Genomic DNA, 17,852 nt, shown 5'->3' with positions numbered 1-17,852 from the left:
GTGAAGCTTCAACCACTGCCTGAGAAATGCTGCCACTGCCGGAGGCTCCGACTTTACCTCAGCCCGACTTGGTCTCCCACTCTGTGACTTGTACCAGAGGACTCTTGACAGGACTTCATCCGCTTCCTGGGCTGTGCGGACTTGGTCTGGCGTCAAAGGTTGGGTGGTATCAGAATCTTTGATCAATGTCAGAGCACTCACTTGGATAACACCAATACCTTGGCAAGGATATTTCTGCTCCACCACCACAGACTCCATAGACGCGCTTATGGCTTCCTGCCCGACTTCAGCAGTGCAGCTCTTCATATAGCTCTCCATGTCCAGCGGGATACGCGACAGCCCATCAGCATCTGCATTGGTCTTACCTGGACGGTAGCGGATGGTGAAGTTGTAGTTGGCCAGCTCTGCGACCCATCTGTGACCTGTGGCGTTAAGCTTTGCAGTAGTGAGAACATATGTTAGCGGGTTGTTATCGGTGTACACTACAAATGATGGAGTATGGTACAGATAGTCCCGGAAGCGTTCACAAATGGCCCACTTCATTGCCAAAAACTCTAATTTGCCAGAGTGTAGGTGGTACTTTTTCTCTGCTGGACTCAAAGTGTGGGAACCATAGGCTATTACCCTCATTTTGCCTTGCTGTCGCTGATACAAAACAGCACCTAGCCCAACCTGAGATGCATCACAATGTAGCACAAAGGGCTCTGTAAAGTTGGGGTACCCAAGAATAGGAGGTCTGGTAAGTGCATCCATAAGCTGGTTTAATGCCTCTTGGTGGAAGCTAGTCCACTGAATGGGTGAGCGTGACGGTAAGTGGCCTTTACTTTTCTTCACCCCCTTTTTAGACTTGTCAGCTGGGACTGGGGCAGAGTCCCCAGAGGGTGGGGGGCTTAGCAGACTATAGAGTGGATGGGCCACACGGGAAAAGTTGGGGATGAAAGGCCTATAGTAAGAGAGGAAACCAAGCATTTGACGTACCTCTCCAACGGTTGCAGGTGTTTTCTCCTTTAGAGCCATCACCGGGGCCAACTCTGCTGGGTTCATTGTGTACCCGTCCCCTGTAACCAGCTTTCCCAGGAACTTGACACTTCGCCTGAACAGGTCACATTTCTTTGGAGTCAGCTTAACACCATGCTCTTTGTACCGCCGGAGGACCAGGCGGATGTGCTCTAAGTGCTCCTCAAAATTGCTGCTGTGCACTAGGTTGTCATCGAGGTATGGGAGGCAAATAGTGTCCCTGAGACCTGCCATACAATGTTCCATGCTCCTCTGGAACTCAGCTGGTGCGGAGCTCAAGCCAAAGGGGATGCGTACCCATTGGTAAAGTCCCCAGGGTGTGATGAAGGCGGTTAAGGGTCGGCTCTCTTCATCCACAAACCCCTGATGGTACGCCTTACCTTGGTCTAACACTGAAAACCAAGAACTCCCACCCAGTGCATCGAGCATGTCTTGAATTCTTGGTATTGGATGGCGGTCTGGAACTGACTTGCGATTGAGCTCCCTAAAGTCACAACAAAGGCGAAGGGTGCCATCTTTCTTCCGGACACACACCACAGGTGATGAGTAGGGAGACCGTGATTGTGTGATCCAACCTTTATTAAGAAGATCCTGCAGATACTCTTTCACTTCCTTGTGCAGAGGTTTTGGGACAGACATGTAGGTTTTCTTCACCAGACTCGGGTCATGGAGAGTTATATGCATTTTCAGGGAAGGGATGCAGCCCACATTATCACTGTCATGTGCAAATGCCTCGCATTCCTCCCGTAACATCCTCCTCGCAGCTGTTTGTTGACTTTCTGTCATGTGCTGAAGATCCACTGGTGGGTCCCATGACTTTGGTCTTTGCTGAATCGTGTGTGCCTGTCTGTCATTCAGGTTGTGTGGTTTTGACATCATACTCTTTCCGTCCTCTTGGGTCAGCCCATTTACTTTTGTCTGGATGTTCGCTTCATATACAGTCTTTATGGGTTCAATCACGCCCAATCACTTCACGACTCTTTAGATAAATGGTGTGGTCTGTGGTGTTCGTCACTGAGATTGGTACGTAAGGCCTTCTTCTGTCTGGTATCCGCACCAGTCCATCATTGAACACCACACCCTCTGGTGGCGGGTCAGCCACCCCTGACAGGAAGAGCATTTCCTGGCCTCGGGCATGTGGAGTAACATGTGCCTGTACATAGACTGTTGTGACCCTATTAGCTGGCAACGGCACCTTTTTTACTCCAGTTCTTACCATGCCTGCCTCCGAGTCTTCACTGTTGTTCCGCACAAGCTTGACAACGTTATGTGCAGTTTGTACAGTAATTTCAAATGCTTGACTTACATTGTGTGCAAGTAGTTTCCTTCCGCCCTTGGTCTTTCCTTCTTTCCTGTTGACAATAACCTCAATCACATTGTAGCCGATGATGGGGTCACTAGCCACGGCTGGGTCACTGGAAACCAATATTGGCACTTGCAGGTCACTAGTTGGGTACAAATCACTGTCTAATCTGAAGCTGACTTCTATCCAGCCAATATAAGGGATGGGTGTGTCGTTTGCAGCAAACACTGTGAGTGTCTCACCATCTAGCAGTTCTGATACAGGCCTGACGACTGTGTGGGGAAGGTTGTTTTGTCTCCAGTTTTCATTTACAATGCTGGACTGTGCCCCTGAATCCCACAATACTTTGACCGGATGATTGTCCATAAAACAGTTCACCGTACATCGGTTCCCCACCAGGCTTACTAATCTGACTTGCGTTGAGGGGTTAGATAGCGAACTTCCGTTAAAGCTGATGGAGCAGTAGCTGGCATCTCATTGGAGGATGGTAGTGAGCTCAGCTGTTCCTTATGGGACCGGGGGTTTTGGACTACTGGTGGTCCCACCTCGGTAGTCCCTCCCCGTTTCCCGTCGACAGCCTCTGTGCTCGGCATCCACGAGAGTAGTAGCCCTCTCGCCCACATTTGAAACAGTGTAAACAGTGTTCTCCTTTCCCCTCTTCTCTGCACTTTCTACAGCCTCTTTGCCTTTCTCTTGGTGTCCTGGTGTGGGAACTGGCTTCTACAGCAGCCAGAAACATTTCTTTCATTTCTTTGCGAAGTTCTTCTATCATTTGCTGCGTTCCTGATTGAGTCTCTTTATTTCCAACTGTTTTCATAGTTGCTGCAGTGGAAGGTTCTTTGGATTTTGTGTGGCTCTGAACAGGCGTCAGGGTTGTCTGGCAGTCTGTTTGGAGCTCCTGCACTTTGGGAATTTTGACTGCGGAGGACCTTTTCCGTTTCTCACATCTTTCATTTTCTAGCTTCGAAGCTTCAGTGACTTTCTCGATCAGCTCTTCATCTGTTATGGTCCGGTCAGCGAGAAGAGGCAGTAACTGGTACTTAATGGAGTCACTGAGCAGCCCAGTTTTAATGGAGCGGAGGAACTTGCGCTGAATTGTGGCTCTGCTGTACAGTTCATCTGTCTCCTCATTTGCTGCTTTCCATAACAGTTTCTCCTTGAGTTCGATGGCACGAAATACAAAATTTAGGGCCGTTTCTTTGTGTTCCTGGGTGACATTGAGGAGCTGATGGTAAAGCTCAGTGGGGCTGTCTACTCTGTAGTGTCCCTGTAATATGGTGAGCAGTTTGTCAAGTGTTAACCCACGTTTTATCTCCAACATGTCTCGTAGACACGTTCCTGGACTGATGGCCCTAATTACTGCTTCAATGATTTCAGTCTCTGAGTGTCCTTTTTCAATTCCGTTTTCCATTTGGCGCACCAGACTTAGGTAAGACAGCTTAAGCCTGATTCTTACTCGGCGCAACCGCGCAACTGTTCTGGCTCGAGAACCATTAATGACGTCATCGAAAGCGCCAGCCCCTTCACAGTTCCTTCAGCTCATAAGTGCAGTTTGCGCCGAGTATGCGTCACATTTGCAGTTCTCTCCAGACCAGCGGGCGTCACTGTTGAGGAAACAAGCTGAAGAACCGGACGAAGAAAAGCATACGAAGAAAGCATACACAATGCCACCTGTGGTGTCACGTCAGCAGAGGCTGGCACATCTGATGCGGAATGAATTTACTCTGGGTGTAGAACTGTATATGTATCTCAGAGCTAAGCGGCTGCGGCAAAAACAGAATGCACGGATGCATTTCCATGTTTTCTTCACCTCCACCACGACTGCCCCAGATGCATGCCGATTTCCCCCCAGGAATTCGACACTGCCGTGTTGTCCCAGTGTAACTTCATAGACGTGTCGTACAGATGTTTGTAGAGGCGCACCCTCTCGGTCACCGCGGTCTCTGCAGTGTTCATGTTTCCTTTTTCTTGGTCAGCTGTTTCCGGTTGAGCTCGCGCGAAGTCAGAAAAAAAAGTTGTGTGCGCGACCTTGCGACGCGCGAGGATTTTTTTAGCTTGCGACGGGGGGCGTGGCGGAATTTTGGGTCACGTGACCGTTTGCGCCATTTGCGACCAGCTAGTAAGAATGGGTCAAAGCGAGGTTGCGCCGAGTAAGAATCAGGCTTTATCCTTCTGCCCACTCTCTCCAATCTGTCCAGAAATCTTAAACTCCCTCCTCAATGTTACTTCTTGCAGCGGTCGTGTTGGCTCTGGTCGGGTCCTGAATGGACAGCCTGCGGCCTGGGCTGAAGTGGCACGTGGGATTGGGACTTTGAGATCTTTCTGTAGTACAGATTCTTTAAGTGGGGGTTCCTCTCCTGACCGATAAGTAGCTTCACTCAGTCTCTGAATGCATGTGGCTGTTTCTTTACAAAACTGTTCCACTCTATCCTCTTCTTCACTTTGCTCTATTTCATCAAACATTCCTTCTGCCAACCTGATGAGTGTCCTTTTGGTCTTGCTTTGAGGCTCTCCACTGTCCAGGCCAGGGCATTTCAGCTGCCTGCAGACGTCCATGAGAAGCTCTCTATCCAACTGCCACAAGGCTGCACTCACTTGATCACGCAGAAGCTGTGTTGCTTCCATATCTTTTTTTTTTAAAGGTTCGTCTCTTGGGAAGGAGGGTGGTTGGTGATGGTGTTGACTCACTAGCGCCACCTCCTGGCTGGCTCGCCAAAATATGTTACACTTTTGAAATGATGGGCCAGCTCATCTCAAGTGCATCATATTTATTTAGATGAATATCCTGCAAAACAGGAAAATACAGCAGGTTACAGGAGCTGCTCTGTGCGTTCGCTCTATAAACAGCTTCATCAAGCGCTGACCAACTTCTTCTGCTGGCCAGAGCGTTAGCAACTGATACGCATCGCACTGAGCGCCCTCTGCTGGCGAAACTCAGATTACACTTTTAAATAATAAAATCGATTTTAACAGTAGTCTATCAACAGAAAGTGAGTTTAGACCTTAAAATAAAATGGGGGGCTACTATTTTAATGTACTTATCTTCTTCATAGTGCCACATGATTAAGGCAGTGAGTCGGTCCGTGAACACTCTGAGAAAATCCAATAGAGTCCAATATAGAATTAAAGTTCATATTCAGGCTGTCATTTTCAACATCTACATGAATATTAAAGTCACCCACTACAATGACTTTATCTGTACTCAGCACTAACTGGGATAAAAACTCTGAGAATTCAGACAGAAACTCATATATAATAAGGGCCAGGTGGCCGATACACAACAACAAACACAAGAGGTTTCTGTGATTTCCAATTTGCGTGGGAAAAACTGAGAATCAGAGATTCAAAAGAGCTCAAACTAATCTTGGGTCTGGGACTGATGAGTAACCCTGATCTGAAAATAGCTGCCACTCCTCCTCCTCTGCCTGTGGTTCCAGGAACGTGAACATTTAAACAGTCAGAGGGAGTTGCTTCATTAATGCTAACATGAAGCTAACATGATGCTAACATGATCCTCCTGCTGCAGCCAGGTTTCTGTAAGACAAAATATATCAATATGATGATCACAAATCAACTCATTCACTAACAGAGACTTCGAAAGGAGAGATCTGATATTCAGCAAACCACATTTAATAGTTTGATGTTTTGGTTCAGTTAAAGTTTTTGTTTTAATTTTTTTTTGCACAAGAGGATTTGCTCCTTTTGTGTTAATTGATTGGGTGGGTAGCAGCAGGTGGGAAGCTGCAGAGAAGTGTGTAAGACTACAACTCTGCATCCTGGTCTGAGCCCTGGGTTGTCATGTTTTAGGGTGGCAAATAAATTCGTCCATATTTCTAGAAATGAGAGCAGCTCCTTCCAAAGTGGGATGGATGCCGTCTCTCCTCATCAGACCAGGTTTTCTCCAGAAAGATTGCCAATTATCTCTGTAGCCCACGTTGTTTGCTGGACACCATCTAGACAACCAGCGATTGTAGGACGACATGCGGCTAAACATGTCATCACTGGTCAGATTTGGCAGGGGTCCAGAGAAAACTACGGAGTCCGACATTGTTTTGGCAAAATTACACACCGATGCAACATTAATTTTAGTGACCTGCGATTGGCGTAACCGGGTGTCATTAACGCCGACGTGAATAACTATTTTACCGTATTTACGCTTATCCTTAGCCAGCAGTTTTAAATAGGATTCTATGTCGCCCGCTCTGGCCCCTGGAATGCATTTGACTATGGCCGCTGGTGTCTCTAATGCCACGTTTCTGACTATGGAGCTGCCAATTACCAGGGTTTTGTCCTCAGCGGGTGTGTCGCTGAGTGGGGAAAATCTGTTTGAAGCGTGGACAGGTCGACGGTGAACAACGGGCTTGACTTTAGGGCTATGCCTCTTCCTGACAGTCACCTGGCCCCACTAAATATCTGTAGGAGTGTGTTAGAACAGAACGGTAAGCTATAGAGTTAACTATGCAAAAGGGTCTGCATTCTTGGCACTTGGATGAACTCGTTCACGGTACGTGTTGGTTTGGGAACTGGTTTGGCGTCTGGTTTGGGAGCCTAAGGCTTTTATTTCTGTTTTTTATGGATGATGCGGTTCTTTTGGATTCTTCAAGCCATGACCTTCAGCTGCACTGGAGCGGTTTGCAGCTGAGAGTGAAGTGGCCAGGATGAAGTTCAGCTCTTCCAAACCCAAGGCCATGATTCTTAACCGGAAAAAGATGGAATGCTCTTTCTGGGGATGAGTCTCTGCCTCAGGTGGAGGAGTTTACGTATCTTGGGATTTTGTTTACGAGGGATGGCAGATTGGAGTGAGAGATGGACGGACTGATTTGTCAGCAATAATGAGGGCACTGCTCCGGTCCATTGTAGTGAAGAGGGAGCTGAGCTGGAAGGCGAAGCTTTCAGTTTACTGGTCCATCTTTGTTCCAACCCTCACCTATGGTCACAGATCTTGGTAGTGACTGAAAGAAAGAGGTCGTGGATACAAGTGGCTGAAATTAGTTTCCTTCAGAAGGTGGCTAGGCTCAGCCTTAGAGATGGGGGGACAGAGATAACTCAACCATCTGGAGGAAGCTTGGAGTAGAGCCGCTGCTCCTCCGCATCGAAAGGAGTCAGCTAAGGTGGTTCATCTGATTAGGATACCTCCTGGTTGCCTCCCTTTGGATGTTTTCCGGGCCAACTAGGAGGAGGCCCCGGGGCAGACCCTGAACTAGCTGGAGGAATATATCCCTTCTGGCCTGGGAATCCTAGGAGGAGCTAGAGCCTGTCCCTGGGGAGAGGGATGTCTGGATTTCCCTCCTGAACCTGTTGCTTCCGTGATCCGACCCTGGAAGATGATGGCTGGATGTATGAATTACATGTGTTACATACATATTTATATAAATATATGCCTTTCTGCTCCTTTCATTCTCTTTCAAGGCACTGATTAATAGTTACTTTGCATTTAGAATTGATTTCTATCCAATACGTAAGTTGTTCCTAGTACTGTGCTCTTCTGGACAGACATCTCTGATGCTGTTCCTGGGATCTGCTGGAGCCAATCTCACAGTTTTGGGGTCACGACCCTGAGTGCTCCTGTCAGATAATAGGCAAAGCAGAACTTATATTGAACTGCTGCTAGTTAACACAGCCCTATTAGCATTCGGCATTCAGTACCTATAGCCGTGTTTGAGCTTCTCCCAACCCACACTCACCTTGTAAGTCAAAGCTTTACTTTAGGTCAAGATTCTTCACTCCATTTACATCCTTGATAGCTCCAGTTACCACTGGCACCACTGCTGCCTTCACTTCCCACATCTTTCCAACTTCCTCCTTCAAGCCCTTGGTATATTTCGAGCTTCTCGTGTCCCTTCATTTTGATGTTGCTGTTACTTATAATTGCTACATCTATCACTACTTCCTTCTTCTGCAGTTTGTCAACTACCACAGTGGCCAACTGGTTAACCATTACTTGTTTATCAGTACATATCTGGAATTCCCACAGAATCTTAGCTTTGTCATTCTCCACTACCTTTGGAGGCATCTCCCACTTTGACTTTGGGACTTCCAAACCACACTCAGCTCAGATGTTCCTGTGCAATATTCCTGCCTCTTGGTTATGGCGTTCCATGTATGCCGTACCTGCCTCCATCTTACACCCTGCTACTATGTGCTGGACTTTCTCAGAGGCCTCTTTGCACAGCCTGTACCTGGGGTCCCGTCTGGTGTGGTAGACCCGGGCCCCTAATGCTCTGGTGCTCAGGGCCTGTTCTTGAGCTGCCATGATTAGTGTGTCCATGCTGTCTTTCTTAACAGCCTTTAGTAGCTAACCCTAACCCCCACTGATAACATTTCTCGATATCAGCCTCCTCTTGGGCGTCTTGGACGCTCTGATGTTTTGCGGTAAGACGTATTGTATCACTTCCTGTTACTTTGTTTATGTTCTGTGGAACTTCTTGCTCCTCTTGGATTATTAAAAATCACTCAAATTCTCTTTATAAGTTACACATTTTTTGCTTTATTGTGTACTTGTTCTATTCTAACACTCACTGCTACAGATCTTTGGTGTGTTTATTTTAACTTTCATATTAATGAATAGTATATGTATAAATATATTTCTGATATAAATATGTTTATATCATAAACATCTGCTGTGGTGTTGTTTGGTCGTTCAACCCTTTCAGCTGTGATCTTGTGTGCGGCATTGACTCATAGGTGTTTCTTCTCGTCAATCCAGGGAGTGCACAGATTTGCATGTTAGATCTAACAGTCTTGGCTGATGGTTCTTTTGAGCAATAGCTCGAATTTTGCTTCTCTAGTGCTACTTTAAATTCCACTTTGTACCCCACTCTTGTTGATCAATGTGCATACTTATCATACCCACTACGATTCATGACTGGAACTTCTATATTGTACAGAGGGAGGTTATTGGCTGGTAGTTGGATGGGACTACCTCTGGAGATTCTTCATAATTAGCGCTGTCTGACATCAGGTTAACCTCTCTGGGTAGTGACAGTCACGCTTCCAGTGCTTCCAACCAATGCAGGATTTTTTTTTTACAGCTAAGGCAATATTTTGTTTTAGTCCACTTAAAAAACAGTTGCAGAGATGAATTTCCCACACATTTGGAGCATTGCTTAACTCACCAGGTAATTGAAGGCCACTGTTGGTGTTGAATACCTCTGTCAGGCAGGTGAGATAGCCCATGGCAGCACCTTTGGCGTCTTTGCCTCTTGTCAGCTGTCTTTCCAATCTGTCACATGGTGTTTCCCTTGTTATCAGCTGCCCTATTCACAACAGTCACTAGCTAGGCTAGATTTGGATTTACGGTAAACACAAGAAACTTGTGCTAAAGAAAAAATGGATCAGACTCAGTGAATAATTCCCTATTATCCCTATATCTATATCTATATATATAGATATAGATATATATATATACAGCTAATGTTTATTCACTATTTTTATTTTATTTTATTCTATTCTATTTTATTTGTTTGTTTTTACTTTAATTGTTTACATAGCTTTATAATGTATGCTGCTGCAACAAAATAATTTCCCAATTTGGGATGAATAAAGTATCTATCTATCTATCTATCTATCTATCTATCTATCTATCTATCTATCTATCTATCTATCTATCTATCTATCTATCAGTGAGCAGTGCTGACCAACATGTCATTGGGGTCATCAGGTGGGAACCTCCTTTCATCAGTGTTTCATCTAGTTGGGCCCACGACACCTCCAGGAGGCTAGTCAGCAATCACTGGCGTCCCAGAGTCACTCCCCTAATGCCAGCCATCACTGCTCCTCACACCACAACAACCATCTTTTTTCCCCACAACCACATGCTACCCCAGCCTCTCACCAACTGCACACCAGTCACAGCGGGGTGGGGATTCAAACCCTGGTTCGGGTAGGGTAGTCAGATGACTGACTTGGCCATTCAAGAATATTCCACTTCTTTGCATTAATAAACTCCTGGGTTTCTTTGGCTGTATGTTTTGGCTCACTGTCCATCCGTAAAAACGCCGCCAATTTGACTGCATTTAGCTGGATTTGAGCAGACTGTATGTCTCTGAACATCTCAAAATTCATTCAGTGGCAGTGGCACTAGGACACTAGTTACCGGCTACGTTACTTGACATGGGAAGGGCCTAAACTCAACTGAACGACTACTGATTGAGCCGCGAGGCACTGTGGGACAGGCGCCGTGCAGGGACAAACAGGGCAACAGCGCGTAATCTTCTATGAAGTTCAACAAACACTTATATTAACAATTACAAATTACAAATTAATTATAAACAATTACATTTTTTAATGTCCATTCGTCCATGGCTTGTAAATTTCGTCTTGTCTTAGTCTCGTTAATGAAAATCATTTTTTATTCTCGTCATATTTTTATTTTCTGGAAGCAATTTTGTCAACATCGTCTCGTCATCGTCACGGGAAAAAGGGGCGTTAACGAAATATTTTCGTCATCGTCCTGGTTGACGAAATTAACACTGTTCTATACACTTTTTCCTTGCCATCATTCTGGTGTTCACTTGGTTGTCTGTTGTGAAGGGGTTTGTCTTCACCATGGAAATGATTCTGCGATCATCCGCCACTGTTGTCTTCTGTGGACGTCCAGGTATTTTTGCGTTGCTAAGTGCACCAGTGTTTTCTCTCTTTCTTTGTCAGGATGTACCAAACTTTGGCGACTCCTAATATTGTATCAATTTCTCGGATGGGTTTTTTCTGTTTTCACAGCTTAAGGATGGCTTGTTTTACCTGCATGAAGAGCATGTTTGACCACATGTTGTCTGTTCACAGTAAAATCTTCCAAATGCAAGCACCACACCTCAAATCAACTCAAGGCCTTTTATCTGCTTAAGTGATAATGACATGTTGAAGGAATTGCCCACACCTGCCCATGAAATAGCCATGAAAAAGCGTCAATCTAATTACTTTTGGTCCCTTTAAAAAAGAGGGTGGCACATGTTCAGGAGCTGAACCTCCTAAACCCTTCACCCAATTTAAATGTGGATACCCTCAAATGAAAGCCGAGATGCTACATATTATGTCCATGTCCAGTATATAATTATAATTGGAATATGTTTCAGTAAACATGTAAAAAACAAAACTTGTGTCAGTGTCCAAATATATATGGACCTAACTGTGTGTGTGTGAGTGTGTGTGTGTGTGTGTGTGTGTGTGTAATAGGCCCCTAAATCGGGGACCTATCAGAATTTGCCAGGACACACAAACGAAGCACCATCATTATTATTTGTGCCATATTAAAAGTGAAGCTCTTAATACAGCTGATAGTGATGATGGATAAGGTGGTGGTTCAGCTCCAGTAGGGTTTTATCCTCTACATATTGTCCTCTTTGATGTTGTGTGTTTCACATTCTTCTGCATAGCAAAATTAGTTTCTCTTCACTTTTTCATGTAATGGTAGTATGGAGCCATGTACTGTCTTACAAAGGAAAATGAAGATAGCCAATAGACAGTGTGTGATGTCCCTCAGAGCAAGACCGTATTCCTGTGATGAGGGGTCAGTGGTTCATCGATGGAACATGGCTTCCCTTGGAAGAGGATGAGAGTGATCTTATAGAGATGGAGCACCTGTCTCGTTTCCGAGGGCAACAGATGAGGGACACATATGATTTGGAGACAGTGACCACTACAGTGGACAGTAAGGACGGTAAGTAATGAATGACGGAGTGAAATAAACCTGGAAAGTCTTGTTTATGTGTGTCAGACAATAAATTGTGCGTAAAAGTGAGTGTGATATGATGATGGAAAGTGATAGGGTAAGAGTGTACACACCTCTGTTATTCAGAGCAAGGCCACAGAACAGTCAGGTGATGTCACATTAGCTGACTGCAGCTGAACCAACAGGAAGCTGTTCTGACAGAGAGGGCACTGAGAGGACACTTTAACATGCACACACATTTTACACAGTCTCATGGGGAATAATTACAGTAATTAATTATGCTCAATGAAATGTGTCAGTTGTTAATCACAGTGTCTTTATGTCCCAGCCATCTACAGTCTGAAGCTGAGCAGGAGTCATGTGGACTGGCACAGTGTGGATGAGGTGTACCTGTACAGCGACGCCACCACTTCCAAGATCGCCCGCACTGTCACTCAGAAACTCGGATTCTCGAAAGGTAATAGATCAATTATTTGGACTTTTTTCCAACCGATAAATTTGTGGTATATTTTTGATTCAGGCCTGTCCAGGGTGTACCCCACCTCTCACCCATTGACTGCTGGGATAGGCTCCAGCCCCCCCGCGACCCGACCGACGGATTCAGCGGTATAGAAAATGGATGGATGGATTTTTGATTCATTAGAATGATAAATGGATTACAGTGACTTGGATTGCATTGGGGCTGCACGGTGGTGTGGTGGTTAGTACCGTCAACACACTGGTACGAAATTCCGGCAGGTTCGTTCTGTGTGGAGTCTGCATGTTCTCCCTGTGTATGCGTGGGTTCTCTCCGGGTACTCCGGCTTCCTCCTACCATCCAAAAACATGCATGTTAGGTTGATTGGTGTCTCTAAATTGTCCCTAGGAGTGAGTGTGAGCGTGGATGGTAGACTGTGAGGATGCAGGGAGAGTCGAGTGGGTTGTGGGGCCAAAAGGAAAGAGAAGGATGGTAAATCAGCAATGCTAATTTAATTATATCCCATGATATAATTACAAAGCCACTTTGTGCAAAGAAGAACGTTGCACAAGTTGGACAGGTGTTGCCAACATGGCGCCAGTGTTTGAGGCTTGCCGTCTGACGCTCCTTCTGTTTTGTCTGCTGTATGCTTTCAACTCTATTACAAGTGTAAACGCTCTGATTGTGTATGATCGCCAAAGATTGCTGGACATTGGAGCCTCGACTGAAAATGTGTTATCCGTGAATTATATTAGAGACAAAACCCCGCCCCTGCTGTTGGGCATTCCAGCTTACCTGTGTCGTTTCTGGTCTCTACCTTTCCGACAGAAGCGAGCCCCCCACCGTGGCAAGCGCAGCGGTCGGCTAGTACAATTGAAGGCTGCTTTGGGGCAATGTTTTCCGACCTCTTTCAAGATGCGTGGGTTGGTGCCCCGCCTTTCTTTAACATTACGCGTATTGGATCCTGTGGGTGCCTGTCTGATACCTATTGGTGGTGCCGGCCAAGATGGAGTCTTCCAGCCCCGTTGTCCCTGTACTCCTCCTGGACCCTGTAGACGCAGGGTGAATCTTCGCAACCTGCGGCCTCTTTGCCGGGAATCTCGGACGGCAGCTGATGGTGTAGATCCGCCGATCTCTGCCAGGATCGGTCTGATAAATGCTAGGTCGCTGGCAAACAAAACCTTCATCATTAAGGATTTCTTTTCCTCTCATGGCCTAGATTTCTTATTTATAACGGAATCATGGACAAGTGGTTTGGGTGAGTCCAGCATTTTTAATGAACTTTTACCGCAGAACTGCTGCTACTTTAATTCTCCAAGGATGTCGGGTCGAGGGGTTACATGCTGCCATTCCGACATACCGACATTCCGACATTGACGTTCAATTGTCGGAATGGTGACATTTTTTTAAGAAATGAAACGTCCCGTCATTCCGAATTTCATTTTTTCTTTTGTCGGAATGGCGGTATGATTTTTTCTTTTCAACATACCACCATTCCGACACGCGATTTCAGCACCACACACGTGGACAGCTCGCCATGCAATAATAGGGCTGCACCAGCTACAAATGCCCGAGAGAGAGACATTCCAACACGCAAGTCAAGCAAGACTGATCGCACCCACTCAGAAATTTACTGATGATGAGGGCTGACGAGGGGCTCGTTGTGTAGCCAATATTTCATTTGGCAGTGTAAAACGGATGCTATTTGTTTTTGTGACAATTGCCTCAATTTATTTTACCTTAAACCACTGAGAATGCTGTCAAAGTGAAGCCTCACAACAGCTGGTAGGCTAGATCTTTATCAGGACAATGGACACTTGGGTTCACCGGCAGATAAAATGTCTTAAATTTCGTCCAAATTTGCGTCCAGCCACCTAGCGATAGCTGCACCTGTTACGGTGTTTGCTGCTCGGAAGCAGGGGACCGCTCGGTCTGCACTTCGGTCTGCACAGTTTATATTGGACGCATTGATATCAAGGGAGGCAAAAATAGCGCCAAGCGATGTGAGGTCTGACTTTTTCCTGGACAACGATTTTGTGATGCAAATGTATTACTCTTTTGAACGCATATTGTTTTGAGAAGCAAAACGCTTTATTTTTGTGGCCCCAGCCAACTAGCCGGACTACCTTCATCAACACCAAAACGAGGCTGGAACTCGGCTCACAGGACGCAGCAGGGGGTAAGTCAATGTTCATAAATGATATTGCTAATATGGGATGTCATACAGCTTCATGTCAAAAGAGGCGAACTATCCCTTTAAAGTCAGTCCTTCTCCATTATAACTGGTAACAATAGAGATGCAGAAGAAATTACCTCATTTAAGGGTGTCCAAAAATGCGGCCGCAGACTCAGGGGTGTCAAAAAGACGAATTTGCCCTTCGTGGAGACACCGGAGGCGGGCTGGGTAGGCAAATCCACAGTATTTATTATGACGAGCCAGCGCTCTCCCCACGGTGTCAAACTCTCGCCGCCTTCGCAGGACCTCCGCCGACAGGTCGGGGTAGAACCGCAGCTTGGAGTCACCATGGCGGATGTCGCGTTTCTTTATCGCCGCTTTCAGCACAGCCTCTCTTTGTGAGTATCGTAGAAACCGGACCAGGACGCTTCTCGGGGGCTTGCCTGGAGCCGGAGCGGGAGCCAGGGATTGATGGGCGCGTTCAATCTCCAGCGGGGGATAATCGGCGGGCAGGCCGATTAAAGCAATACAATGTAACTTCTCAAAAAGCCCATTATGGAGCTCCCCCTACAGGCTTGGAGGTAATGTACGGTTACACTGTCGTAAATACAAGACCCTTTCGCTTTCACGTTTCACGTTTGTTGATGAACCGGCGAGGAGTCAGAAGGGGCAAGCTATGTCAACCGAGAAGGTAAGAGTAATCAAATGTACCTGGGAGCGTGAGAGGGGTCTATTTGTTTTTGCGGTAGGTGTGCCAGAAAGCCGAAGTACTTCTGCTCAGCTCCTGGGCCGGTCCAGCAAAGTTACATAGCGCAGTTTAAGGTAGAAATGTTACATAGTATTACTTTAAAGTCGGTAGTGTTGTCTGGAGAAAGTCCGCAAGAGAGATGTTGCCCTCTGTTTTCTCTGGAAGGTTGATAATTTTCAGATTTTTACGACGGTCGCGGTTTTCTAAGTCGTCAATTTTCAGCTGCAGCTGGTTCACCGTTTTATCCATGGCGGCTATGCAAGTATCATGGGCACTTTGGGTGTCCTCCGTGGCGGAGACCCTCTCCTCGACCTCTTCCGTGCGCTTCTTCAGGTCCGTCACTCGGTTAGACAGAGCCGACAAAGAGCTCTCCACCGAAGTGACAGAAACTTTAATTTCATTCAGCGCACCGTCAATGATGTCCAGCTGAGCGCCGACTGAATCATCCATGTCGTTCACCCGGGAGGCCACAGACTTTATTTCAGTTAAAATCTGCTCCATGGTTGCTTGATTGGTTAGCGTCGGCTCTGAGAAGTTAGCATCGCCTTGGTTAGCCACACATGGGTCCGCTTGTTGAGCAGTTTTCTTCTTAACGGCGTGACCCGATGATGAAAAAAATCGGAAAATCCTTGTCGCGTTGCGATCTAGGCATCTCTGAAGTACTTGGAGAAAGTTACAAATTTATTTGAAGCCTGGAGCGGAGAAAAGTCTCAAGTGTCCATCTTGATCCGGATCACGTGACCAACCCCCAATTGTTGGGGATTTTAATATTCATGTCTGTTGTCCTACTTCACCTATGGCTCAGTCGTTTCTTAATGTTATTGATTCTTTTAATCTTGTGCAGTCTGTGACTGGTGCTACGCATGAGCATGGACACACTCTTGATCTGGTTTTATCTTATGGTCTACTGTTTTTTAACTTAGTGATTGCTGACCCATTATTTTCAGACCACATGCCTGTTTTATTTGAGATAAAGTTGTCCTGTACTAAAGTTAAACCATGCGCTGCAGCTCAGTTCTGTCGTGTTCTTAACCCTTCTACTGCTGGTCAGTTTTCTTTAGTTTTTAATCAGAACTGTACCATCCCAGAGACTGTGGGAAATAAAACCGAGGATCTCAGCAACTGGTTTTATTCTACCATTAAAGCAGCTCTGGATTCGGTGGCACCATTAAAAATTATACTTTCAAAATCCAAACATGAACCCTGGTTAAATGATGACACTCGGGCTGCCAGGAGGAACTGTCGCAAAGCTGAACGCAAATGGAAAAAGGACAAATTGCAGGTGTCGCTCTTAATATTGAAGGAATGCTGGCGCTGTTATCAAAGGATTGTAAAAGACGCCAAAAGAAGGCACCTGTCGGATCTAATTGTATCAAACAGTCACAATCCTTCTGTTTTATTTAAAACTATTGACTCTGTTCTAAATAGTAAGTAAGTAAGTAAGTAAGTAATTTTTATTTATAGAGCACGTTTAAAACAGTTTCCACTGACCAAAGTGCTGTACATATGATATGGCTAAAAAAAAATAGAAAAATAAAAGCAAATCAGAACAAGCAAAATATAAAAGCAAACACAAAGAGAGTAAGAAAGACAAATACAGAAATGCAATTGACAAATAGACAGCACTAACAAATAAATAGCAACAGAACAGAAGACACTTGAATATAAAGAGAGGAGAGAGATGGAAAGCTAGGAAGCAGGGAAGGCCAGGGAGTATAGGTGGGTCTTGAGCCTTGATTTAAAGGTGGTCACAGAGGGAGACAGTCTAACATCTGGGGGAAGACAATTCCACAGACGTGGGGCTGCTACTGCAAAAGCTCTATCGCCTTTTTGCTTGAGGCGGGTGCGGGCCACAGAGAGAAGACCCTTGTCGGCAGATCTCAGGGACCTAGATGCTGAGAGGGGATGGAGGAGGTCTGAGATATATGAGGGAGCCAACCCATGCAGTGCCTTATATACAATCAGCAGGACTTTAAAGTGGATCCTAAAGCTAATGGGGAGCCAGTGTAAGGAGGCCAATACAGGGGTGATGTGTTGATATTTTTTGGTGCCAGTTAGCAGCCTTGCAGCTGTATTCTGTACCAATTGCAGACGAGAAAGTTGGGACTGGGGGAGACCAAGATAGAGGGAGTTGCAATAATCTAACCGGGATGTAACAAATGCATGAATTACTGTTTCTAAGTCCTTGGGAGACAGGGAGGGTTTGAGATGGGAAATAATTCTCAGCTGATGGAAGCTACTCTTGATAACAGAGCTAATCTGCCTTTTAAAACAGAGCTCTGAGTCAATGGTGACACCTAGATTTTTGGCATGTGGCTTGACAAAAGGGGAGAGGTGGGCTAATTGTCCTTCGATCAGGGGCCTAGCTTTAGGAGGGCCAAAAATGATGACCTCTGTCTTACCATCATTTAGCTGAAGGAAGTTACTACTCATCCAGCGCTTAATATCCTGGAGACAATCCAGAAGAGGCTGAATGGAGTTATC

The 17,852-nt window shown here is 45.8% G+C and overlaps 1 protein-coding gene across 1 annotated transcript in view; it reads left to right on the top strand.

Annotated features, from left to right (window-relative positions):
• The window catches only part of ddhd1b (DDHD domain containing 1b), a 78,797-nt gene that overhangs the window by 15,286 nt on the left and 45,659 nt on the right, over window positions 1–17,852 (top strand). Inside the window, exons 2-3 of the mRNA XM_075459871.1 lie at window positions 11,799–11,975; window positions 12,316–12,444. Coding sequence (XP_075315986.1) covers window positions 11,799–11,975; window positions 12,316–12,444 — 306 coding nt within the window. The remainder of the gene's footprint in view (window positions 1–11,798; window positions 11,976–12,315; window positions 12,445–17,852) is intronic.

The sequence above is a fragment of the Odontesthes bonariensis genome, chromosome 24 (assembly GCF_027942865.1).
Source record: "Odontesthes bonariensis isolate fOdoBon6 chromosome 24, fOdoBon6.hap1, whole genome shotgun sequence".
In the NCBI taxonomy this organism is placed as follows: domain Eukaryota; kingdom Metazoa; phylum Chordata; class Actinopteri; order Atheriniformes; family Atherinopsidae; genus Odontesthes; species Odontesthes bonariensis.
Note: the sequence above shows the minus strand (reverse complement) of the source record. Positions and strands in the feature narration are given on the sequence as shown.